Source organism: Atractosteus spatula, chromosome 1 (assembly GCF_055471065.1).
Source record: "Atractosteus spatula isolate fAtrSpa1 chromosome 1, fAtrSpa1.hap1, whole genome shotgun sequence".
In the NCBI taxonomy this organism is placed as follows: domain Eukaryota; kingdom Metazoa; phylum Chordata; class Actinopteri; order Semionotiformes; family Lepisosteidae; genus Atractosteus; species Atractosteus spatula.
Window position 1 is genome coordinate 25,125,209 of NC_142706.1, and position 27,118 is coordinate 25,152,326.

Below are 27,118 nucleotides of genomic sequence, written 5' to 3' on the forward strand. Positions count from 1 at the left end.
GATTCTGACACCCTCCTTTTCCATGTTCTGCACTAACAGGCGGGTGGCTTGACCATCCAGCTCCAGTCTGGGTGAACCACTGTTGGTCAGACTCAGACTGGCAAACTGAGCTGGTGGCTGTAAGAAAACCTGCTCGGCTTTCATTCCCTGTCCCTTCCTGGGGACTGGGTGTGTTGGAAACCCTGCTGTCAAGGCAGGAACAATCAGGTAAATCTCACTCACTACCTGGTAGTTGTGAGAAATAACGTTACCTGACTGCAGGTTCCCTGGGTCACAGTAGAGGGAATCGGCATCTGGGATCAGGTGTGTCCACAGTGCAGTAGTCCCAGTGTCCAGCTGGGCTCTGTCTAACCTGTGAATGCTGCACCAGGGGCACCTAGCGGTGGCCCTGTGACAGCTGCTCAAGCAGATCCTCACTAATAGAGGATCTCTCAGGGCTAAGAGTGAGGGCTACATCACCAACCTGCTCTCCTGCCATCTGGATCCCTTCCACCACTGCGGGGTGGTGGTCCTGACCCCTCTTGGATGCCAGGGTGCACAGGGAAAGCTCCTTTTCATCACCAGGTGGGGAGATCCACTCCTCTTTGGTGATGAAAAAGGGGTGTGCTTTACCTGGTGGATCAGGCGGTTGCTTGGAGCACCGCTCCTGTGGCAGGGAGGCTATTGGGATCTTGGTCGGGACACAACTTCCCTGTATATCCGGGGAACAAGAAAATATTTTTATTTCTTGTCCAGAGGGAACAGAAGGAATCTCCGCATGGGCTTCTGTGTTTGGTGGGCACTGTGTGAGCACAGTATGCCTCTTGGCCCCACTTTCCTTTTGTATAAAAGGCTTAGGGGCCTTGACCTGATCCCACAATTTACCTTGCTGGTGACTTACCAAAGGTTCCACTCTGAGTCGCATGCTCTTTTCTTTTTCTACCCGTTTGAGCTTGCCGTATGACATCAAACACCTTTCAACCTCAGTGTCAATCAGTGTCTCACTGGGTAAGACATCTCCCATGGCAACCTTGAGGTAAAAGCTTCTTGCTTTTCTTCTTTGTTTTACCGCCTGCTTTGTGACTTCAGGGGTGGAGTCAGCACTCGCTTGGGAGTGGCTGACCTCATCCAGGCAGGAACCCTTCCGCTCAATCAGATAGACTGAGGGAGGGGGAGTGTGAGGGGGCGGGTCTCTGCCTCCTCCAGTGGAGAGGGGCATGGCCCGCTCTCCTGAGGTGGAGAGTTCTAGCTCATTCACGTTTCTGGCAGCCTTAGGGAGCGTTTGTCCCTGTCCTAATAAAGCCTGTTCAAGCCTTGCCAGGTGGGCGGCTATTGCATCCTTTTGCTCAGCCTTTTCACTAGTTTTCTCTAGCCCTTTCCCTCACCCGGTGTTCTCACGGCATTTAGGACACTGGGTGCGGACCTGTGTGCCTGCTTTGGGCCGGGGCATAGCTGGCTCAGGAGCTTGTGCTCCTTCGAGCAGGAGGGAATTAACCCTGCTGGCTCTGACGGCGAACACAGACACTTTAACAGCTTTTTGCTTGGAGCGACTTTGGACATCATACTCCCAGGCTTTCTGCGCTAATCTCCTAATATCAGTCATTTTCATGGTCTGTGCATCTGTATGCATTAAGATCATCTTTCTGACTGACGGGTGGAGATTGGCAATGAATAAACCCTTGAAATTTGCTTTCTCTTCGCAGCCCTCATCATTTTGCCCTCCATAATAAGTTCGTCTAAGTCTCTCGTAATATTCGCGAGGGGACTTGGCTCTCTCGTGCTTAACGTTAAGGGCGGCAACTATCACGGCAGTTGGGTCAGTAAACGCACTGTATTCTTGGATAAGTGCTTGACACAGCTCCTCAAAGTCATTACAGACTTCTTTCATCTGCCTATCCATCCACTCATGTACGGCTCTGCTGGTAGTTTTTCTGACCAGAAACACTTTCTCCTGTTCTGTGGCGTCTGGCAGGTACTGCAGTGTGTACCTTAGGTCATGAATATAACTCTTGACACTATTCTCTGACACTGCGGGGTCAAATCTCTCTATGTCCTTCGCTAGCTGTCTCAGAGAGTGGAGGTTTGTTTTCAAAGCTTCTCCGCTGACAGAGAGATGGCGGAGATCGTGGTCGGGGGGCATACGCCTTAATTGACTTGGCTCTCTACCCCACAATGACCCAGTTACAGATCCCGGCTTGGAGAGCTCTCGCTCAGGTGGAACCCTTAACTCCCGGCTAACCAAGCGCTCCGGACGGCTTAGCGGTGAGGAACACCTGTGTTGCGGCTGCTGTCTAAGCAAGTTTTTATCCTCACTGACATGCAACAAGTCCTTGCGCATTTTATGGTTACGTTCGTATAAACTCTCCAATTCCCTTTCTTTTTCATGCAGACTAGCTTTTAGTCTTGTCTGAGTTCTCTCAACACTGTGCCAGTAGTCAGACCTTTTAACAACCATCGTTAAACTTAAGAGTATTACTTTTAAGTACGAAATCACAGTTCTACCACAGAAAACCACAAGATCAAATATGCAATCAACCTGGTAGATCGCAAAAGATCACAAAAAAAACAATCAAGCACTGTTTGAAGAGCAAGGGGAACTTTTTTTTTCTTTTTCAGCACACTCCGTATTGTCGTGCATGGAAACCCACGGCGTTTTTATTTTGAATTATTCCGCTTGGTCGACTCATTTCATTCTAACCATCTCCACGTATGGGCCACCAATAAATGTAGGCATCCTCTCACGAGGCACCAGTAAATGTAGGGGTTTGTGCCTTTACTGGGACAATTATTAATTGTAGCAGTAAGTCACAAAATGATTCTTTTTATGGCTATTAGAATCAACACTGTGGGATAACTCAAACAACGCACACACACGGATACTAATACATGAGAATACATTTATTAATGCATAAAATGTGCATATAAACATAACAGATCTTATCGTGAGGGTTAGCAGAATACAAAAGGTATATATTCAATCACGAAGAGTTACAAATACCAAGAGGGACTTACGTTCAGTATATCGTTCATTAAGACCGTTTCGTAAATGAACTTGGATTACAACTTCTACACTAGATACTCAAAAGCACGTACATCACTCATAGGAATTAAATTGATATCAACTCAGGTTGAGGTAACAATTGAATTCTCGAGCTGTAATGCAGAATGTTGAATACTCATCCAGTCTCTGTGGATTCAGATCTCCCGTGGACACAAACAGCGGCAGGCTTGTTGCTGTGTCCAATCAGCGCTCTCTGGCCAGGCAGTGCTGTTGTGGCTTGCGACGTGGTGGGAGAGATTCCTGCTGCGATGCTAACCTCGGGTGGATCCTTTGGTTACGCGCTGGCAACCTCCGTTCTCGACTCTTAAAACAAAGGGAAGTCCTGCACTCGGACACACTGGCCGTTACGTGGTGGTCCGGGCTGAGTCAGAGGATGTTCAGGAGGACTCTGGGTCTGAGAACCCAGGAGGCGCACCGGAGGGGTGCTGTGCTGCCTGTTTTACCTGGAGGAACCACGGTCATTCATTGGTTGAAAGTTTCATGGGCATCAGAGACGCACATGGGGTTAACCTGCCCTACCAGTTCCTGATTGGCTGATGATGAGTAACAATGCACACTGACCTTAGAGTTGTAAACAACTTGGGATGAGACTCCCTTGGAATTTCCCAGACTTGAAGGCGCCAGAGATGACCATTTATTAGGATTGCTGGAGAATCTCAGCATAGGGAGTTGTTCCTTATCAGGACTCTATCAGCTAAAAAAACACCTTAATTGTGAACCAAATGGAATGGCCTCTCTGTATCAAGCACCACTGAGATGAAGTAGAGAGGGACTGCCAGGGAGCAGCAAACTTAATTCCTGTCCTTTAATAAGCCTTGCCGTATAAATATACTGTATATACAGTGAGACCGTATGGTTTCAAAGCCACTACAGCAATACAGTATGTGTGCAATATTTTTCTTAATCCAAATTTAAAGTTAAATTACTCGTTGCTGAAATTTATATGAAGACAAAATATAGATGTAAACCAGTGAAAGAGGCACATCACGTTCACAACAAGGTGTAATAATGGGCTATTTTTATATATTCAGCTATGTAAGAAACAAACCGAAAGTAATGCGCTATTTTAGCTGTTTAGTTAAATGATTCCATACTAATTTTACTATCAAGTGGTATTAAATCGTTACAACTTTTTGTTACAATAACAGCAAGTGGTGTTCTTACTAGGTCTTCTAAGAAAAGGATAAAACATTATACAGTAACTTTTTATGAAGTGCAGTATATAAACTGTAATGTGTGAACAAGCACGTTAAAACCATAATGCACCATAAGTCACCATAATGTGTACATTAGGTATGTATTACATTACAGTACTGTTATTTACCTTTGGATTTTTTCTATGTGGATGTAAACGTGTAAGAGGCACATCACATTCACAAGCTTCAGTATAACAGTTTAAAATTAATAAAAGTCTAAACAGTGTACAATTTAAATTCCATAATTGGAAAAAGATTGTTCCTCAGCATTGAGCGGGATTCGAAACCGGGTGTTTTCTGGTGACACGCCACGATCAGCATTCACAGCTCCATCTGGTGGTTTTACAAAGTAGCGCGCTCACTTCTGAAAATTACTAAAATGCTACGGTCTCGCACAGCCACTAAGACTTCGAACTACTGCAGCATCCCTCGCACATTCTGAATGGCTGGATCTGTATGTGTTGGACGCATATTTAACATACATTTTATTTTAGGTCTTTTGCATAGCATATTAATCGCTAAGATCATCCATTTTTATAATAAATTAATATTACCTCCTATTTTTCTTTTTTTAGGATTAAAGCTTATAGGAAGAACGTGCTTGCAAAATGTGTAAGTATGAAATAACTTTTGTTGTTTGAAATGTAAATACTGGTAATGTAACATTGGCCTAATTTTGCCTTTTAAAACCTTTCGTTTCTTTTAGTATGGAGGTGATATAACACGCAAAATGAAACTGCTGAAAAAGCAAGCAGAAGGCAAAAAGAAGATGAGAAAAATTGGTAATGTGGAAGTTCCAAAGGATGCATTCATTAATGTTTTGAAGAGAAATGACAAATAAATATACTGTATATTGTTTAATTTCCTAGGAAAAAATGTAATTGTATCAATGAGAAATATAGAACAATGTACATTAAATGCAAATTTGTGTCAAATTATATGTACAATTGAAGTGTTTTTAAGAACAAAAACAATCTCAATAACAGTTAATTTTATAATATTTAAGTTTCATATTTTACAGTACATGTGACAGACTGTAAATCCTGTTTCTTCAATATATATTGCAGGCATAAACTATCGAGACAAAAATTATGCCTCCTTGTCTATGACTACGAAAAACATCACATTTATCATCACAAAAAACTTTTGATTTGTCATTTTGATTTCTGTTTTTGATCTTCAAATATTATTTTTGGTTGCTGTGCAATCTCAGCTGAATGCATTTAGGAAGCTCACTTTCTGTTGTCTCTGATTTCCCTGCAGTCCAGATATAAATAACCCTTTCCCAATATTCTTTTGCTTTATGAAACATCCATCAACATGCTGCTTCTTTAAACTTAAAAATAACTTTTTTTTTCTGTGAAAACTTTATTATATATTTCTACAAAACCAGATCCAACTATCTAAAGCTAGGTCATGAAATTACAGGAATGTTTTATCCTGTGCATCTCCTATATGAAAATGAACACAAATCTGCAGACATTTCATATTAATTACAACTGTTGTGTCTTGATGAATAGGTAGCATGAAGTATTTCGACATCCATCTTGTATGGGGAATGTGTTGCTGAAAAATAAAAAGTCATCTTTTACATGAAAATACAAATACAGTAGTATAAGCATGTATAAAATATGCAACAATACAAACAATTCTGTTTCACACTGCTTGAGTAAATGATATACATAAACAATTTATTTATTTTGTAATAGACCAAGTATAACTACAAAATAGTACTTGTTAATCATAAATTAAATCATGATTATTTAATAATCATTAAATAATGAATAATCATATATTATTAGTTGCAGCTATAAATACTGTTGTACCTTCACTGCTTTTTTACAGAATATTGCCTTTGACACTATTTTATGAATGTTTAGCCCATTACTGTGGAATGAATGCCATTTCTGTGGACTGATTTATAAATGCATTTTAAAAATATCCTTACAGTGTATGAAATTAAAGAATAATAAAAGTATCATAACATAAGGCTAGAAAATTGTACAATCTAGGCTGTGGTTAAACAAAAGTGTTCAATTTGCTTGTTATTTTTTAAAAATCCAGAAAGATTATATACAAGTAAATGAAGCATAAACAGGCTGTAGGAAGACTAATTTGGAAATTCAAAACTGCTTGAGTAATCACTAAAGAACTAGTAGTTATTTAGCAGCATCAGAAATGTGAATGATCAAAAAATACATCAATAACTGACTCTGAACCTGACTTGTTTTAGGATGGGTAGTTTGAACTTACAGTCAATAATGTTTATATTAATGAGAACAGAACTATAACATTAGACCCTGTTGCATTAAAACACAAGTTCGATGTAGAAGTTAAAACCAACTGGAACATAAAGACTTATCTGAGGTATGACGTCGGTCCCGAGAGCTAGTAACAATTACCACGTAACAGTGTCCTAAGGGGAGCAGGATATAAAAACTGGCTATAATTGTACACATACATAACATTGGCTTAGAACTACAACTTTTGCCCAGCATAAAGCTTTCAAAGCCTTCTCAACACATGGCATTGGAAAGACATCCCCCATGGTGTTTGAGTTCAGCTGCTTGTTCAACTGATGCATCAACAGAGAGCATAAACCCTCTTTCTGTGCCACAACCACTGGGGAGGCATATGGACTTTTGCTTGGTCGTATGGCTCCAGTTGCTTCCATGTCCTGAAGATGCTTATGGATCTCTTGCTACTGGGCAGGGGGGATCCAGTGGCTTAGTATCAATAAGTGGGTTTTTGTGTTGAATAGTAGAAGTGCACTCACGATCCAGGTCATTTCTACAGAACACGTCTGCGTGACGACGAAGGAGCTCTTCCAACTCTCTCCTCTGCTGCTCATCTTGCATTGCTATTTAAGTCAGATCCACATCTGGCAGGGGATGGTCTGCACCTTCCCTTTTCAGTGTTAACAGCAATTTATAGGATCTGGCCTGGGGACTTTCACCTCCACTACCTGTTCTGGGATTGAAAATCCAATCATGACATGCCCTGGCCACACACTGTTCCACCAGTGGTAGGTTGAGAACATGTCTTCGTGCCCTACCCCCAGGTGACAAACTATGGTAAAGAACCGCAGGCGTACTGGAGTGTTGGAAGTCTCTAATAGGTGCTGTATATCTTTAATCCAGTCTTGCACATGAAGATGATGGTCTAGTCGTCCACTAAGAATGGGAACCATCCTGGTGGATGGTTGGTGAGCTTCCATGGGTAGCCCCACGTTTGGTGGGAAATGGCAATACAATACCCTCTGGAGGTGAGTAAAGGATGAGATCTAGTGGTTTTAGTGGCCACAGTTCCTGGGTGGTGCCTGCCTCCAGGGGTTGGTGGAGAATCTGAACTGATGGGGAAATCTGCCCTTGGCTGGATGGGGGGTGCTGGTAGTCTACTATGTTCACTTATTATAATACATAATTATATAATGTAATAATTATATATTACATATAAATATAATGATTATAATAATTATATAACAGCAACAATAATTATTATTTTTACTATTATTGAAGCAAATACTGATATAGTATAAAACTCTCTGTGGTAAGCTCAACAATATTCAAAAACATACGCTCTAAATATTAATGGTCATTGAATTCATTAAACAAACACTTATAAACCCAAAGTATATGAACCATAACATTCTCTCTAATTAGTGTCCACTATTAAAAAAATACCGTTTTGTTATCCTTCTTTAATGTTGAGATAAGCCAGTTTCCCGGTGAAGGAACCAAGTGAAAAAATGTAACTCTTAAGGGGAACCAGTGGTTATGATGGTTATGATTGCTCCCAAACATAGCACTAGGACAGCGGTGGGCAAACGTTTTTGTCCCAAGGACCGCAAGCCAAGTCTTCACCGATTACCTCGACCCGACAGGTAACTGTTCTGTTTGATAAATTTATTTTCTCAAAATTGTTCTTGCTCTCTGGACAAAGAATATCTACAGTTTCTATCATACACTCCTTCAAAGGCTCCTCTTCAGAGAGCGGCTTGCTTTGTTTAGCAATTTTATATGCAGGCAGGTAGTTTGCTTTTGTGCTGACCTTGTCTATTGGATAGAAGAAGGGCGGAAAAATACATTTTGCTGAGCCTGTAAACTAGCGGCTTGTTTGGAACCTCTGTTAGCCCACTTCTCGCATGACAGATTGCTAGCATAGTTAGCATGTTTGGTGGAAAAATGCCAACTGAGATTGTATTCTTTGAACACTGCGACACTTTCCTTACAAATTAAACATAGCTTTTGTTCCAACCTCTGTGAAAAGTATTTTGCAGTCCATTCTTTGTTGAACACTCTGCATTCACTGTCAATTTTCTGCTTCTTCAATCCACTCATTTTGGTGCAGGTTCTCTCACAGTATGATAGGACCCACTCTAACTAGTGAATCAAATTGGTAAAGCAGGGTTTCCCAAACTTTTTGGGTCCGTGCCTCCCTTGACCTGTCAAATTTTCCACATGCCTCCCCTGTGTCAAAAATAAGTTCTATGGCAGTGCGATATTTTACAAAAGATTATAAATTTGAAAAGGAAATGATGGGTCAAAGTTGATCCCATTTTTTTTTATTTGATCAAAATACAAAAAATACTCGACAACACATTTTATTAAAGTATTTGAATGTGCAAACAATTTGAAAAAAATTAAAAAATAGTCAACATCTTTGTAAAATGCAAATTAAATGACTAAAAATGTAAAAATCTAACATCAATGGGTTTTTTTTAAAAGGGGGAGAAATACAATGTACAGATGCAGCCATTCAAAACAAGCGGGCGATACCGCATTATTTTGCGCTGCGCTTTACGCAGTCTACCGCGAGTTACCGTAAATTCTCCTATAGTACCGCAAGAAAAACAAATCTAAACAAGGAGAAAGCTATGCTGAAAGTTTATTAAGATACTTAGAAGACAAAGATACTGTATCAATTAATGTTGCATTTGTCTGATTATGATTAAAATAACATATAATTAAACACGCGTTTGCGTTTTAAATCAAAACGCAATTTAAATCAATATAAATGTTTATATTGTAACGCATACTGTACAGCCTCCATTTCTTTATAAAAATTTAAAAGATCGTGTGCGCAGCCTAAGAGGGGGGGTCTACTGTCAGTGACAGCTGACAATCCTCCATACACCCATGTGAAAAATTAATAATGCCAATGTAAAAGTTGTATTTACAATTTGTTGATAATAGAAATGTTAAGTTCTCTAAAGCTTTGTGATAGTTGACCCAGGCAGCAAAAGATCAGCTGCACTGGTAAGATGTGACACCGAAGATATGATTAATAACCTTTTAAATCTGAAGGGAGATCTAAAGGGACCCCCCACACACACACACACAATAGAAGCAGGAAGAAGAAGCAGGGAACATTGTCAGAAGGGAAGAAGGTGACTATTCATTGTTATCAAAAATGACTTAAATTCGATCATGTTGTGATATTTAGAAATATAAAAGTCAATTAATTGTCCATAATATTGCTATTCTATTTTTTCAAATGTTTGTTAAAAGAAAAGTCACGGTATCAGCTGGATTTGAACACACAACCTGTAGGTTAGTAATCAGGCACATAGTCCAGTGGGCTACTGGGGAAGTCACATGAAGAGTGCGGCGAAACAGCCCTACACAGCCCTGTCGCAGTACACGAATATCATCATATCGTTATTAATTTCTTTAGATACGCGATTCCATATTATATTAGCGGAAAAGCTTAAAACTACCACTTTTTCACACGCTATTTCACATGCTAGTTAAATACTTCGATGCTTGAAATGTTTAGGGAGAAATGGAATACCGGTGTGTATTTTTCCTTTAAAGTACCGATTCCTGGAATCTGACTGGCTGACACCCTTCTGAAGTGGTTCCATAATATCTGGTATACGGAAAAGAAAGCGTTGATAAAAAAGCCTGGATTCTCATGTATTTGATACAAGTATCTTTTAATACAGTCTTTAATGTGCTCTTGAGGATCCTTGTGATATTTTGAGCTCTGGTTGAATGATAAGTGTCGCAGTTTAAATAATTTTCGTAGTTAGAAATTATGAAACGCTCTGTTAAAAGCAAGGGAGTTTTTATGTCCGTTGCAGTAAAAGAAAATGCCTGACAAAGTAGGGCTTGGACAGATTCCAAGTGCTTGTACAAATGTGCTAAATAAATTAGCAAAAAAAGTCATTCCTTTATCGTATTGGCTAGCTAATGTCCTGTCCTCGTTAGTTAGATCAACGAAATGCTGTGGTGTTTGTCAAAGAAAAAACTAAAAGTATTTTCGTTTAAAATGACGGTTAGAAAGAATGTGGACCAGCGTAATACTTTGAGTTTACAGCTTGTCCAAAGTCATTCATTATTAATACTATTAGTATTAGGCTTTAATGCATAAATATTTCTGATAAAGGTAGGTTGTGTACTTTTGTCCAACTGAGCAATCTTGCTTTCATAAAATATACCAACTTTTTAATGACTGATGATTAACATGCTGTAATACACAGTTTAAATTTAAAAGCTCAAATGCTGTACATGAGAGGTTAAGCTTTATTAGCTCCTCCTGGCGGTTTTACAAGGTGATTCCGGATACTTTCCGGCATGACGTCAAATGATACTGCATGATACTGCGTTTAGATGCGACACGCCCACCAGGGTATACCGCGAAATACCCCACCCATTTTGAATGGCTGCATCTGTATTTTTTTGTACATTCTGTATACACTATTGTTTAAAAGAATGAAGGAATTGCCATGTTGAGAAATTAGTTTATCTTGGGTGAAATGAAGCTCCATAATTATGTAACAGTGGTACAGTCTGAGGGGGCAGGGCTATACGGTACCTATTTAGGAGGGGGGAGAGATCTAACAGGGCTTAGTCTCGCTATAGCTGCAGCGGGGAGCTGATAGGACCTAAGCGTGGTAGAACTCCTGGTCTCTATTTCTTAGAGAAAGGGTTTGTTTTTTTTTTTTGTTGTGTGTGTGTACTAGTTCCATTTTATTGGTTTTTTTTTGCTATATATGTTTGTGGGAAGCACTGTCCTAAGAAACCATCACTTTTGCACCTAAGTGCAATTGCAGCTGAGCCATCATTCTGTTTTAAAAGGACTCACTTGGGCACCCCTCCTGCCCTCCCGGTGACAATCCACCACCATACTTTACCAGGGGTATCAGGTGATTTTACTTGCATGCAGTCCTCTTTTGTCACCAAACATGCCGATGGTGTGCATGGCCATAAAGTTCAATTTTGGTCTCATCTAACCACAACACAATTCCAATTGTAGTTCCTATAACACTTGGCAAAGTTCAGGTGCTTCCAAAGAGCTTGCTGACATTGAGGTGGTGTCTAACAGTTGATTTTGAAACTTGATAACCCTAAGATTCCACTAAACTGTGCAGTTTTGAAATGGTGATCCTTTGATTCTTCTTTGCCTCCTTCATTATCTTCCTAACTGTGTGTTGGGGCAATATGCACATGTATCCTCTTCTTGGCAAATTTGCAACTGTTCCAGACTTTTGAAACTTTTTGGTTATTGCCCTGACTGTGCTTAGTGGGATTTTCAACAGTTTACGTATTTTTTCATATCTGTTACCTGATCTGTGTAGGTCAACAACCATCCGTCTCTTTTTAGCTGAAAGCTCTTTGGTTTTACCCATGGTGATGGATGACAAAGAGATTTTACTTGCATGCAATCTCATATTTATACCCCAGAGAAACAGTAACGGGTGTAAGGCAGCAATAGAGTTCCTGGAGACCGAGACCACCTAAAAAGTATAGAATTTCATAACAGACACCACTTTGTTTGGTTTTATTTTAAATATTCTTTAGGGATGCCAATACTTTTGACCCCCCTATGTATTTGAGAAAAATACTATTATTTAAAAAACTTTTTTTTAATGAATAACTTTATGAGAGCAAAGGTAAGTTGTTTCCCCAAACGTTTGAGCAGAACATTTGAATCATTATGTGTACTGTTTATTTTATACAATCATTTTTGCTCAATTTCATGAAGGGTGCCAATAATTCTTGAGTTGACTGTACATAATACAATGGGCATTTTCTAAGCATTTGGAAAATTATTTAATCAGGTTACTTGAAGCAAGTCAAAAGTACCAAAGATCAAATGTGCAAAAAAAATTTACTAATAGCTTTAGCTAAACTCTTTTTCTGTTAAATCATTAAGTAATTAATAACATTTTACAGTAACCAGATATTAGGCCTTTAGTCAGGATAAATAAGACATAACAAATAGAAAAGGATTCATCATTCTGTTACTTATGGGGGGGGGGGGGGGGTTACAAAAATAGAGCATTACATACCAAGCGGGAAAATAATTAGTATAAATAATCATAAACCCTAAATTGTAAAAGATATGCCGCCAAGAATCGGTGGAATTGGTATAATTAGAGGCATGTGAGTTCTTTTTTCTCTTGTAAGCTTTGGTGAAAAGAACAATAAATAAGCAACAATGGGTTAAACAAATATTTATTAATAATAACAGTAACTCACACTAAGAACACAGCACAAAATACAACATTCAAGGATCCTATATCACTCCTACAAAGGCCAACAAAGAAAAACATGATTTCTAAACTAAACAAAATCAGGCATACAGTTAAGTCTCTCTAAAACTCTGGAGATTTTTAAAAATCTATTCCTAATCTAAAAATGCATCCACTAACCAGGAGTTTTAACTTAGGGATTCTTTATACAGGAAATCAAGAGTTTTCCTAAATAGAAAACTCTCTTAAGAACGTTCAAATACTTAACTCGAATCTAATGATTGGAACAAAGACTTATCGCCTGGCACTCTCTTCTTTCTCCTTATGCCTTTCTGTCTGTCCTGTGTCATTCCCTCTCTTTCTCTGTCTTTTTAGTCTGTGTTCCTAGACTGTTGATGGCTCTTAAATGATTTACCAATAATTTAATTAACCAATATAAAACAGACACTTGTTTTGATCAATAGCTGAGTATAGAGGCATGTGCATGTTTAGTTCTCTGGCACAGTATTGGTGGAAAAAAAGCAATAATTCAGGCAAAAAAATATTTATTAACAATTGCAATACAAACACTACACACAACATAAACAATTTTCTCATTAGTAATAAGGGTCTTAGCATTAGTAATGTGAGATTACAGGCATCAATCAGATGATAGCCTGGTTTTCAAACAAGAATGGCACTTTATTCTTTAGGTGCACCTGGGCTGACTTTTGGGATCAAACTAAGCTTGTCCTAAAAGTCTACAGTACAACAAGTGTTAGAAGTATTGTAAATGAACCTAAGCAACTAGGCACCAAAATTGAACAAACCTGGTTTAGAGACATTTTTAAGACTCCCTTGATGGTAATGATAAATACACTACAGATGCAGCCATTCAAAATGCGCGGGCAATACCGCATTATTTTGCGGTGCGCTTTACGCGGTCTACCACGAGTTACCATAAATTCTCCTATAATACCGCAATTAAAATAATAGTATCCAGAATCTCCGCAAGGTGGAGCTAATAAAGCTCAACCTCTCATGTTTGAGCCGTCGCCATCAAAGTCTTTAACGAAGATATTACTAATAGTATTAATAATGAATGACCTTGGACAAGCTGTAAACTCAAAATATTGCCCTGGTCCACATTCTTTTTTTCATTGACCGTCTTTGTAAAAATAACACCACAGCATTTCGCAATCACGCATTTGTTTCCAATCATGCAAAGTACAGTAATTTTTGAGAATTGATTCACCATGCCTTTCACATGCTCATAAAAGAGATTGATTTAGGAATATAAACATATTACCGTATGCAAACTGTACTGTATACAGTATGTATATGTATATCTAATGTCTTAACTGTGCCCGTTTAAGTATTGAATATTTATATGGAATTTTACCACTGAAGGGAAATCTTAGTAGCTGAGCATAAAAAGAATAGGAGCATACTGTAACGCGTGTGAAGGCCATAAACGATATTAATTTTGGAACATAAACATACAGTATATGGCTGGTCTCGGTACTTTAAAGAAAAGTATTCCATTTCTCCCTAAACATTTCAAGCATCGAAGTCTTTAACTAACGTGATACTGGAGTCAACAAGCATACTTTTAGAATTTGATTAAAAGGGAATATAATATGGAATCGCGTATCTAAAGAAATTAATAACGATATAATTATATTCATGTACCGCAACACAAGAATAGTACACGCTGTACATTGTCTGTTGCAACGTAAATTGCAAAAATGCACTTGGAATTTGTCCAAGCCCTACTTTGTCAGGCATTTTCTTTTACTGCAACGGACATAAAAACTCCCTTGCTTTTAACAAAGCATTTCATAATTTCTAACTACGAAAATTATTTAAACTGCGACACTTATCATTCAACCAGAGCTCGAAATATCACAAGGATCCTCTAGAGCACAGCAAAGACTGTATTAAAAGAATCGCGTATCTAAAGAAATTAATAAGATATAATTATATTCGTGTACTGCGACAGGGCTGGGTAGGGCTGTTTCACCTCTCTCTTCATGTGACTCTATTCAAAAGCCATTTAGCAAAGAGGGGATGAGAAGAGTGACAAACTAGTATACTTTAGATCTTTTTTACTGAACCGGGAAAAATCTGATCATGTTTCTCTATAACAATAATAAAAAACATTATTTTACATATCACCTTTAAAAGTGGGATCTCAAAGCAATACAGTAGATGGAAAAACAGTTAAAAGGACCAAAGTAAATACCAGACAAACGCAAATGCGTTTTTAATACATGGTTGAAAAGTGTTCCAGAGCCACTGTTGTTTCATCAGTGAAAAGTACATCATGAAATGCCTCTCCCTGTTCAATCCACTGGAAAAAAGAAAAGGAGCATAAAGTGTCTGATGGTCATAAACGATATTCATTTAGGAACAGCATCAGAGATATGTTTTTAACTGCACTGCGTCGGAGAGAATACCATAGTGTGTTTTTTTTTTACTCCCTGGCGGAAACTGGCTTCCATAAGAATCAGTATGGCTCAGAGATTAAATAAAACTTCACTCGCACCAAACAAATGTATATTTCTAAATATCACAACATGATTGAATTTATTTATTTTTTAATAACAATGAATAGTCACCTAGGCGTTACAATATAAACATTTATATTGATTTAAATCGCGTTTTGATTTAAATTGCAAAAGCGGGTTTAAATATATGTGTTTTTTGATTCACAATCAGACAAATGCAACATAAATTGATATCTTTTTCTTCTTAGTATCTTAATAAACTTTCAGCATAGCTTTCTCCCCGTTTAGATTTATTTTTCTTGGGATCTTGGGATCAAACGTGGAAAGATTAGATTGTAATCGTTTTTATTTTTTAAATACATTTTAGAAAAGTGTAATCTATACTAAAAAGCTGTACACCACCTGCTATAAAAATACATATTGTAATACTTTCGGGTTCGGATAGGACAGACACAAGAACTCAGACTTGCGTAGTTAAAGCAAGTTAAAGCCTTGATTTTATATATCACCTTTAAAAGTGGCATCTCAAAGCAAAGTAAATACCCAACACTGATTTTACCCATCTGTCATGCTAATAAAGCACCTTGAATTGAATTGAGAGAGAGAGAGAGATTTAAACTGCGACACTTATCATTCAACCAGAGCTCGAAATATCACAAGGATCTCAAGAGCACAGCAAAGACTGTATTAAAAGTATACTAGTGACAAACTAGTATACTTTAGATCTTTTTTTCTGAAATGGGGAAAAGCTGATCATGTTTCTCTATAACAATAATAAAAAACATTATTTTACATATCACCTTTATGTGATATCACCTTAAGGACAGCACATACAAGGGTTAATTGCACAATGGACCGCGCAAAGAAATTTAAAATAGTCTTCTTTAGGTGTGAGGGCAGGAGTGGATCGCAGAAGGCATAATCAGCAAATTAGGAAAACAAAGAACAGGACAGGCGAGACGTTTATCCAGAGAGCGAGTGATCAGAAAAAGGAACAGCTGTTACACCCAGGTTTTACGCTCTCTCTCTGCTGAATGAATAAAAGCATTTTATTAAAAACACGTTCGCGTTTGTCTGGGTATTTACTTTGTAATCTGTGGTTTACATCTACTGTATTGCTTTGAGATGCCACTTTTAAAGGTGATATGTAAAATAAAGTTTTTTATTATTGTTATAGAGAAACATGATCAGATCTTCCCTGGTTCAGAAAAAAGACAATTAAAATCTGTAATGTTTCCACTTGTATATCATCGGAAAATACAAGAAGTTTCTGCTTTGTGTAAGGATGGTATCAAAAAGTAATCTAAGTGGTGAGAAAGCTGTGCTCCTCAAAGCGCTTTACAGGATAAAAACAATAACAACAATAGCGTTAGGCTGGGCAAACGATTTTTTTATAGAAATACAAAATGAGATATAATGATGTGTTCTGGCTTAGACATTAACGAGTACAACCCCCCTCTCTGCAGGAGTGCTGGCTGTGATGAATTAAACCGGTTTCACAGGTATTTTCAAAGTAGAAGGGGGCGAGATTTCCAGCGAAAGACACCTCCCCCCTCCAAAACCAAGGAAGTAGAGTACTTACTAGTTAAGAAAGCTTGGCTCCTCAATGAAATCGCTTTAACATGCTAATGCGTTGGTGTAACAGTCCGGTAGAAATGTAACAGTCCGGTAGAAATTAAAATTCATTCTATACAGCAATCGCATATTTGGGTACCGTTTCATAAAACTTTCATGCTTAAAATGTTTAGGGAGAAATGGAAGACTGGTGTGTATTTTTTCTTTAAACTACCAAGACCAGCCATACACAGTACAGTTTACGTAAATACAGTAATGTTTATGTTCCTAAATTAATATCGTTTATGACCTTCAGATGCGTTATGCTCCTCTTCTTTTTATGCTCAGCTACTAAAATTTCCCTTTAGTGGTAAAATTCCATATAAATATTCAAAACTAAGCGGATTAAAATGTGCACAGTAAAGACATTAAATGATTAAATCTTTTCACTACCAACCAATGCACCACGAGTGCCCCTGTCGGTCATTTTGGCCAGCCAATCACTTACCGAGGTGCCCTGCGGTGCCCCGCGGTGCCCCGCAGTGGCTTGTGGGTAGTTTACCGTACCGCGGGTTTGTACCGCGCATTTTGAATGGCTGCATCTGTAGATTTCTTATGTCATGCATCACGTCCTTTGCAGTTACAATTTCCACACTTCCTTGATGTAAGACAATATGTTTGCTTTTAGGTTCAACAGTTTCAATTATTCATGAAGTTGTATTGGCAATCAATTAATTCATTTAAAATGCTCAAGTCACAGCCATAATTATAGGTAGCATGTTTAGCTCAATTCAGCATGATAAGGCAGGCTTTGTGTAAATAATGAATAGAGCTCTAAACATTTTTATTTTAAAATAAAAGCTATAAAGAATTTTGCCCTTCCAGCTGTGGTCGTAATTATAAACATATGAAAACTAAAAGGCAGAATACATTCCAGACAGCAGTAATGAGAAAAATGTCATTATTCACAAGGCTCTTTTACTATTGTGAAGCTACTATTATTTGGTATGTACATACAGTAAGTCTAGTTTATGGTTTTGGCCTCATCGTGCAACCACGGAAGGAGCAATAGCACAGAATGTTTTTCAAGCATCCAAAAGCACCTCTGCACTGCTACAGCAGGACCAATATTTCAGTTTTCTGCATGCTCAACTGAATTCTCAACATCATTTAGATACCAAAGACCATCAGAAATACAAAAAGGCTACTAATGTGAATGTCCCTAGTGATATTGCTCATAGGGTTAACAAATACATGGCCAATGTTAAAAGCTCAGGCCTATGATTTGTAAAGCATATATGCATTTCTCCCACTTGACTATCTCAAAGCATGGTCTCAGCAGTTACTGCATACCTTCTATTTAAAGCTCTTAATATTTGATATCAAGAAATGACAATCATTCAAAAATGTATGTCTTGTTATTCAAATACATGATAAAAGTATGACTTCTGTTATCAAACTGATGTATGCTGGTATTATAATACAAATATTAGACATTAATATTAGACCTTAAACAGTTACATCACATTTTTTTGTATGATTTAACTTAGAAAGGATTCTTACTATAAAGGGCCAGAATTACAGAGGACTGCAAAATAAAATATCTTCAGTTACTTTATTCCAGTGGCAAATAATTAATTGCAAGTGTGAAAAACAGACAGGGGTCTGCAGGGGTTTTGCAAACCTTATCCACTTTTACTAGAAAGGGTAAGAAAAGATATCAGAAATGATGTGACTTTATTAACTGTATAATTTTAAGTTTGTGAACAATTCTAAATGTAATCTGCAGTTGTAAGTTCAATAAAAAGCATACATTTAAAATAAGTGTTCAATTTTGTGCTATCATGAATGTAAACAATACTTTTCCTAAGAATGAAAAACAGAATATACAAGCTCCTTAGTTATAAATGATATGCTGAAAAACACTCCAGGGTACACACATCTTCTTTTGTAAGCAAAATAAAAATATATTCAAATATGATTTCAATGTTAAACAGTAAGACATTCTGAACACTGTAAAAAACAGTAGGGCTCCTGTTGACTTTATTTAAAGTACTAACAAGCAGGGGAGTGTATCTTAAAGACTGATGCATTAAATAATGGAACAAGACCAGCTTGAACTATTTTTTAAATACAAAACAATATCAGTGTTGCTGTTTTACCAAGGGCATTTTTCTCAATAATTCCTAGAAAGGCTCAAGTGCTGCAGAATACTCAGTTTATAGTTTATTTTGACATTTGTAGCTGAACATTTTTTCTACAATTTTAATTGTGAAGGTAATTTTATACCTACATTATAGACTACAACAGGGTATTAAACAGGAAATGCACCATATCAATTTACCAACAGGAAACAAGTCTGGCTCCAAGTCTGGGAGGTGCTGTACAAAAAAAAGATCATATGTGCAGAAGCACAAAGGTATGTAATAGTTTTGAAACAAAGTCAGAAATGTTTAATCAATTAGACTTTTCAAAAGACAGAAAAAGCTCATTCTAATATATTGTACTTGAAATAAGACAAAGATTACAAATACTGAAATATGTATGCTATTTTTTGTGAGTTTACTTTTCTGTGTTTTATGACAAGGCTAGTAAAACATGTTTTACACTCCAATGTATAGACATTGCATCTTGGTGCAGACACTCATAAATGAGTGATGCACTATGGGTTTTATAAAGCAATACGCACATCCTACTCAAAATTGGAATATCTGTACTACAAATCCCTTGACCACATTATATTGTGATTATACAGGACAGCTAGTTACTCTAGAACTTATAATTTTTTTCACCGTTCACTATTTGTTGCATAGGTCTTTTGAGGGAAAATACATATTTCCCCCCCCTTTATTTACCTAAGGAGGAACTAAAATCCTTCTTCAATTCTTGTAGTCCTTCATACTGCACAGTGGATCCACAAGCCTATTGTGTACATGCATTAACCCTTAAAAAAGAAAAATGAACAAAGAACAGATATGTAAATCACACATATATACACACTTTTTAAAATATATTTTTGGAAGAAAAAAAAACACAGTCATTACCTGGCTTTTACCTTTTTTTAAAAGTACTTAAAATAGGACTTGGTATTAGCATAACTCTGTAACATTTATTATTTACAAGTCACTTTAAATCTGCTACTGCATAACTTTAAAGTTAAAGTTAAGAAAAATAATTATGTAAAAAAGACTAATTTCACTGACTAGAAATTGGCAATTTACTCAAATGGAGTCATCATATACTTATTTCTGTCCCGCAAGTGCAACAGCAGACTATTTATTTACATTTGATGTTCTTTTGTAAAAATAAACATGAAAGTCAGTCTACAACTGCTCATCGATTTAATTATGAATTAATATCAGAAATATTAACTACCTGTTTCAGGAATATAACTCTTTTTACCTAAAACCCAAGAATAATATGTATAAATGCTGAGGCAAACTCACCTTTGAAGTACTTGACAGTCTTCACTCTCAGCTCTAAAGTGGCATCTTCATCACAGACAAAAATGGTGTGTGGGTGCTGCTGGAATGCAGAAACTGTCCACATGTGATTGACTCCTTCTTCAATTGCTTTATATAAGGCAAAAGCTTTGTGGGCCCCAGTGATTAAAATCATTACCTAAAAATATATTTCATTTGAAGTAATTTAAAATTTATAAAAAAACTTAATCAGTGAAATTAAAAATGTGAAAAATCTACATATCTTGAATTTCCAATGATACAACACTAGTTCTTGAAAAAAGGACATTCTATACATAAAACTACAAAAAAATAACAGCTAAATTCATAGTGCTCTATCAAAAGAAAATGTCCTTATTTTGTCTTGGATGGACAATAAATGGACCAAACAGTTTTCACTATTTGTAAAAGATTACAAATTAGATTATTTATATTTTAATACAATTTAAGATGAGGAAAACAGTTTGAACTTTGAAAGACAATTCTTCTCAGCCAGAGATTGCACATTGGCATATGACAAGTTATAAGGACATATTATAATCTTTTTTTTATTGAAACACATTATAATATGACTACAGGTTAAAAGAAAAGCAACTTCATTATTTTTTATGGCCCCAATCCCAAGTAACCACCCTGGGTGGCAACAACAAGAGCTTTCCCCATCACTGATATCAGCTCTCCCTGAGTTGAAGACTTTTGAAACACTTCATCTCCATTTCAGAATAAGAAGCAATCAATTTTGTGATGAAATCCTTGTAGTGGAATTTGACCAGTTGAGCAAAAATCTTACCAGAATGCAACCAATAAGTCAAATAACTGGGTGGGTGAGCAAGAAGTCCAAATGAAATGTAACCACTTGTATAATGATCTTATCTTGATCTTAATGCATGCGATATAATGATTTAGCTATACACTACATAAGGAAAACTAAGGTAAATTCTACTAGTCCCACTACAAAAGTATTGTGTAATGAATACATATGCAAGATACCCTGAACTAGCATATCCTTATGTTCATATACCAAAAGCATGGAAACTGGCTATGCAGGTGATGTATACAATAGGATGAGGAGACAGCAGAACTGTTAAGCACATTCTGCACAGAAACAAAAACAAAACAGACTAATAATTTACCTCTCTTGCATCCATAACCGTTCCAACTCCCACAGTTAATGCCATAGTAGGAACTTTGGTTAGGTCATTTCCAAAGAACCTCGCATTGGCTACTATTGTGTCCTTAGCTAGAGTCTTCACGCGGGTCCGAGATACAAGGCTGGACCCAGGTTCATTGAAAGCAATGTGTCCATCAGGTCCAATGCCTAAAACAAAATTACAAAAGGAAAACTTCAGTTCTGTTTAACCTTAACATTTTTATCTACAGTATGTAATTCAGTACTCTGTGAATTTAGTCTCATTCCACTTAGTCATGTATAAAGACTGAAGGCATAAAGATAATTCATACTGTGTTTTGTTATCTGTTCCTTTCCTCATTTTTTTTAATACCTACCATATTAATTTTTCTAGCTGTGGGGGTCAATTTTTGAACAACTTACAAATCCTGTATTTTTTTGGGGGTCACGTAGTAATATTTTAAGTGTCACTTTTCCTCAAAAGGAAGGGACTGTATACATCATTATTTTGTAACTGAGCTTCATGACATGAAAGTTGTACAAGATAGTTGGGATCTGAAATTGAAGGCTAGGAAACATTGTAATAATGAAATTAATTCTACATGATTCCAAGTTGTGACTATACAATGCCTTGCAAAAGTATTCAGACCACTGACCAATTCTCTCATTTTACTGAATTACAAATCCTACATTGAATTTGTGTAAAGTGTAAACTTAGAGCTTCTGCAACACAGGGATTGAATACTTATGCAAACAGCATATTTCAGTTTTTTTTATTTTTCTTTATATTTTCTAACATAAAACAATATCACATTAAAATAATACATTTTGAGTTTCAGTGCTTTGAAATAAAAATATCACAGAGAACAAAATTTCAATGTAGGATTTGTAATTCAGTAAAATGAGAGAATTGGTCAAGGGTCTGAATACTTTTGTAAGGCACTGTAGATATTTTACATTTTCAGTTCCAGAAGAATTTTCGTAACACTTCACCTATTACCACATAGAGGTATGCCAATACATTACCTCTACCACAATTATTAGCTTGTGTGCAATGATTACATTGTGCATACAAATGTGTACTCATTAAACTTTATTTACATCAAAGACTTACTTCTATCCTTAAACTCATGTTGTGGGTAAAATGTTTTGTACGCAATGAGATATAAAGTAGTTAGTATTGCTGCCTCACAGCATTGGGACTCTGTGTTCAATTCCGGATCCAAGTGGAGTTTGTGTATTCTCCCCATTTTTGTGTGGGTTTCCTCCGGGTGCTCCGCTTTCCTCCCACAGTCCAAAAACATAATGGTAGGTGAATTGGCTTCTGGGAATACTGGTGAACCCTGTGATTGCTTGGTGTCCTGTCCAGGGTCTACCCTGCTTACACCCATTGTTTGCCGGGAAAGGCTTCAGCTCAGTAAAATATGCATAGAACCACATTACGATTAACTATTTGTATACTGAGCATCCAAGGAAACGTTTCACTTAAAACTGCTATCTCTGAATTCATCCTATTGCTGACATATTTAGTCAAGACATCAATAAAGACCATTGAGCCTGTTCCGGAAACAGTCATACATGCCCAAGCCTTGATACTCCCTCAAACATGCTTTACTGAAGAAGTAGTATGCGTATGGTCATTGGATGTTCCTGTTTTTCTCCACACTTTAGCCTTTACATCACTTTGATAGATGTTTATTGGGTTTCATCTTTCCATAAAACATTATTCCAGAACTCCCGTAGCTCACCTCTGTATTTTTGTTTTGCAAATTCCAATCAAACCCTTCTGCTCTGGCTGCTGATGGGGGACTTACACCTTGCAGTATAGCCTCTGAATTTTTCTTGGTGAAGTATTTTACGGACTGTGGTACTCAATATTTGCACCCACATTCTAGGGATTATTTTTGACTTCACTAACAGTAATTCAGTTTCAAAAGATTTCAACCATGGCTACACCTTCAAAGCTCTTTTATGTATGTGAAATGTATGCAACGTGTAACTCCTAGCCTAAGGTTGTTTAGTAATGTAATATATTCTTGCAGTTTTCAGTTTTTAAAAATGAATTGTACCACTTAAAAAAGAGCATATTTGTTTCCTTAAAAGATAGTTTAAAGTTTCTCTGTGTCTATTATACTGAAGTAAACATCAAATCAACAGTAACAAAACCTCAAAACCTACCTCCAACAAAAAGGTCAATTCCACCTGCTTTTGCAATCTTTTCTTCAAATGCCTCACATTCAGTTTGCAAATCATGTGAATTCCCATCAAGAATATGGGCATTGGCAGGATCAATATCAATGTGTTTAAAAAAATTGTTCCACATGTAGGAATGGTAACTTTCTGGGTGGTCCCGTGGAAGACCTATGAAAACAAATTACAGTTTATTATATGTCCATAACAATTCAACTTTGAGTCAACAGTTCACTATTTCAGACCTCAACAGAAACATTAATTGGGGGGCTTCTTCGATTAATGGAGAAATGCAAATAACAAATGTTAAATAATGTAAATAATTTCAAAAATGTTTTCTTCACATTATCACTAACATGAAGAAAAAGTGACCTTGCCAACAAAATTAACCTTAGTTCAACTTTGATGCTACCATAATGTGTAAAACCTCCTTTTTCTAGCTAATCTGGAATGAAATGATCCATTTTAAGACCAATAATTTGTTTGACTCAAAAGATGCACCGAAAAAAAGACGCTTCTAAATGCCAGGTACGCACCCTGTTAAGTTTTCTAATTAACGCTGGGTTTAAAGTTGTCATATAAGGAAACCAAACCAGCTTCCTAAAACATATCCCATTGTTAAAAAAATGCACTTCCTGTAAGAGTGCTGACAAAGCACAAACTTATTTTAAAGGACAGGTGTCTACCAGTACAAACAAAAAATCAACTTACCTACATATTCATCCATATTGAAGGTTTTGACATATTTAAAAGAGAGATCTCCATTTTTGTGGTACTCAATTAATTTTTTGTAGCAACCCAAAGGTGTACTTCCTAAAAACAAAACAAATTGCCCTGTAGGTTTTTTAAACAATCAGAGAATGTTTTTAAACAAAGCATAAGTTAGACAAGTAAAACTAGTATAGTCTTATGTAATTAAGTAAATCATAACTTGCATAAATAAAGAACAGGTAGCAGATAAATTGCAGTTTGACCTGCATGCCCATTTAGGAAATAATTGTTTTTCATATTGTGGCTATAAAGGCAAAATTAAACAAAAACTTCAGTCTGTGGTTTTAATTTTAAACATAAAAATACAGAAATAACATTGCATATTTTGAAACAAGTACCGATTAATGATTTTCTATCAAAAAGAGCTTTCCAGAAATAAACCATGAAGTGATGCATTTGGAACTTGCATTGGATGGGTGGGATAATTTAGATTAGGTCGAAAGAAATAATTGAATCAATGTAGAATGTAGAATTCTTCCATGATATTGTGGTGTATCAGTTGTCATTAGCACAAGCTGGAATGCATCCATTGAAATGGACATACTATACTAAAGACATTTATCTTTTCTTACTTCTCCTTTGTGGAAACAAGAGAAGCATACAGTATGTTGCAGGCAATAGCTTACCTGTAGGTAATCCTAATGTAAAATATTTATCTGGATTAGGTTTGAATTGAATAATCCTGTTGCGTATATATTTCGCAGCCCATTCACTGGCCAAGGCATAATCTTCAAGAATTACTAGTCTCATTTTTATGTTCTTCTCAGAGAAAAAGTAATAACTGCAAAGGAGAAAAAAATGTTACTTAACTGAGCCATGCATATAAATTTTGCTGCTAAAGACAAACATTATTGGCAGTCCGATATATATAATATAGTCTGGCAGACTGATGCAACTCTTTAACCCTCATCCTTTTTAGACCCACCAACTAAAGTAATAGGAGAATATAAAGATTTTTTATTATTATTGCCTCGATCTTGGAATAAGTTTGAAACAAAGCTGAACAAGCAGCCTGAAATCGATTACAAGCCATCATGTATGTGAACAATACTAGAAGTATAAGGACTCTTCTTAAAAGTGTTTTCTTTTAACTTTGTAATAAAACAGGGAATACAAAAAAACTTTGTACCAGGTCAAACTAAATAATACCTTCATCACCAATTCTACACTGAACTGCTTGGTTGCTTCAGAAATAAAAAAACAAACAGTAGCATTTATTTAGTTTCTGGTGCCTTTAGAGTATGGATCAAACTAAGTAATGAACAGGATAACAAGCCTCATCGTACGATTATATTGATATACATCCATTTTCTAACTGCTTCTTCCAATACAGGGTTCCAGGAGAGCCAGAGCTTTTCCTGGCAAGAAATGGGTGCAAGGCAGGGTACACCCTGGACAGGACCCCAGTCCATCGCAAGGGACACACATATTAATTTTATAGGGGGCACTTTGAATCCACCGTATACCAATAAGGGTGTATAGCCCCTTATGAGAATGAGGGTTAAAATGAAGTGGTAAGTAATCTGAAAATAATGAAGTGTAATTCGGTTAATGTTTATATAGGTCATGGGTGTAACAACTACCGCTCAATTATACATTTGGAGAATGTGAACCAGGATATTGTGAGGAGGTTCTAACTTGCTATTTCAGTTTTACTTGGAAAAAGAAATCAGACTGCTTAACATGCTTTGTTGTATGGTCATTTTTCTATAACCTTCAAAGTTAACATTAAAGTGTTTTTTGTAAGTGATATCACTCAAATGACGTTTTTATCCACGTAACATACACAACTACAACACAACATTATATTAAAAGTTATTTTTAAGTTAATGAATTCTAAATGTTTGACAATTCATCCAACAGCTGTCCGAGCATCTGGATAAAAGGCCTTTGCCAGTACTGTAACAGTCTTCATCATCAACACCAACAATAAAAAGTATTTAAACAAAACAAAAATGTTATGTTTCGTATGAACATCCACCTTTTTATACTAAGTTGAAATACATTCTCCATAAATGTTTATCGTCTTTTTTAAAAATAAACACAAACTACAAAATCCCAACTAAACCCTGCGAATTCTGCATCTTTTTTTAAAATAGCTGAATTTGTCCGGTATGAAAGTTCGGCTTCAAATTTAACTCAAAGCTTGTAACATATCTTTACAATCATAGAACAAATTAAATAAAATAATGCTCAGTAAATATCGCTATACATATATATATAATTCCAAAATAATACATTCTAAAAAAATACATTTAAATTTACCCTCTTCCCTTTATAGACTGCTGCTACTTCACTGCTAGAAAGCCCAGGTTACTCATGTGATTCACCGGAGATCATGTGCCCCTGTGTACTTTCACGTGATATAACTCTGCAATGCAAGTGGTTAGCTGTTACAACGATGCACACGGTGGTGTGGCATTGTTTGGGATTTCTGATTTCGAAAACTGGGTATGAATTGATTTTGCCTTTGGTTCTTATATGAAGTCTCTGGTTGAATACAATGAAACTGCGTGTACTTCAAATGCATTTTTTAAAGTATTTAAAGTTGCTTAAAATTTTCTTTTGAAAAACATTTATATTTTGGTTTGTTGTTGATTTTTTTTAACCAAACATGTATATGAACATCATAATATCACAAAATCGCATTACCTAACACATCCCATCTCAGCCGTAGAAGACTGTAATTCTTTTGAATTTGTCATAGTCCTCTTTGCGACGCTTGAGCAATTTTGGGAAAAAAAGTGGGCGTAAATTACAGTGTACAGATATGCAAAGCTGGTAGAGACTTATGCAAGAACATTCACAG

At 36.5% G+C, this 27,118-nt stretch overlaps 2 protein-coding genes across 8 annotated transcripts in view; one reads left to right on the forward strand and one right to left on the reverse strand.

Moving 5' to 3' along the window:
* Window positions 1-5,286, forward strand: part of guf1 (GTP binding elongation factor GUF1) — a 41,863-nt gene extending 36,577 nt beyond the window's left edge. For all 3 annotated transcript variants that reach the window (XM_088923082.1, XM_088923092.1, XM_088923101.1), the window contains 2 exons: window positions 4,812-4,848; window positions 4,943-5,286. In XM_088923082.1, the coding sequence (XP_088779208.1) occupies window positions 4,812-4,848; window positions 4,943-5,077 (172 nt within the window). In that variant the 3' untranslated portion in view covers window positions 5,078-5,286. The remainder of the gene's footprint in view (window positions 1-4,811; window positions 4,849-4,942) is intronic.
* A 20-nt stretch (window positions 5,287-5,306) lies between these two features.
* On the reverse strand, window positions 5,307-26,632 carry gnpda2 (glucosamine-6-phosphate deaminase 2). Of its 5 annotated transcripts, none has more exons than XM_088923129.1 (8): window positions 26,575-26,630; window positions 24,936-25,090; window positions 24,250-24,351; window positions 23,527-23,709; window positions 21,353-21,537; window positions 20,205-20,379; window positions 19,614-19,702; window positions 5,307-5,802 (listed from the first exon to the last, which is right to left on the reverse strand). In XM_088923129.1, the coding sequence occupies exons 2-7, from the start codon at window positions 25,057-25,059 to the stop codon at window positions 19,638-19,640; spliced, it is 834 nt and encodes a 277-aa protein (XP_088779255.1). In that variant the 5' UTR covers window positions 25,060-25,090; window positions 26,575-26,630; the 3' UTR covers window positions 5,307-5,802; window positions 19,614-19,637. The 5 variants fall into 5 exon arrangements, with proteins under 5 accessions (XP_088779255.1, XP_088779246.1, XP_088779239.1 ...); XM_088923120.1 differs by lacking the exon at window positions 5,307-5,802 and adding an exon at window positions 18,480-19,139; XM_088923113.1 differs by lacking the exon at window positions 5,307-5,802 and having other exon boundaries at window positions 18,480-19,702; window positions 26,575-26,632.
* Between the last annotated feature and the right edge of the window lie 486 nt (window positions 26,633-27,118).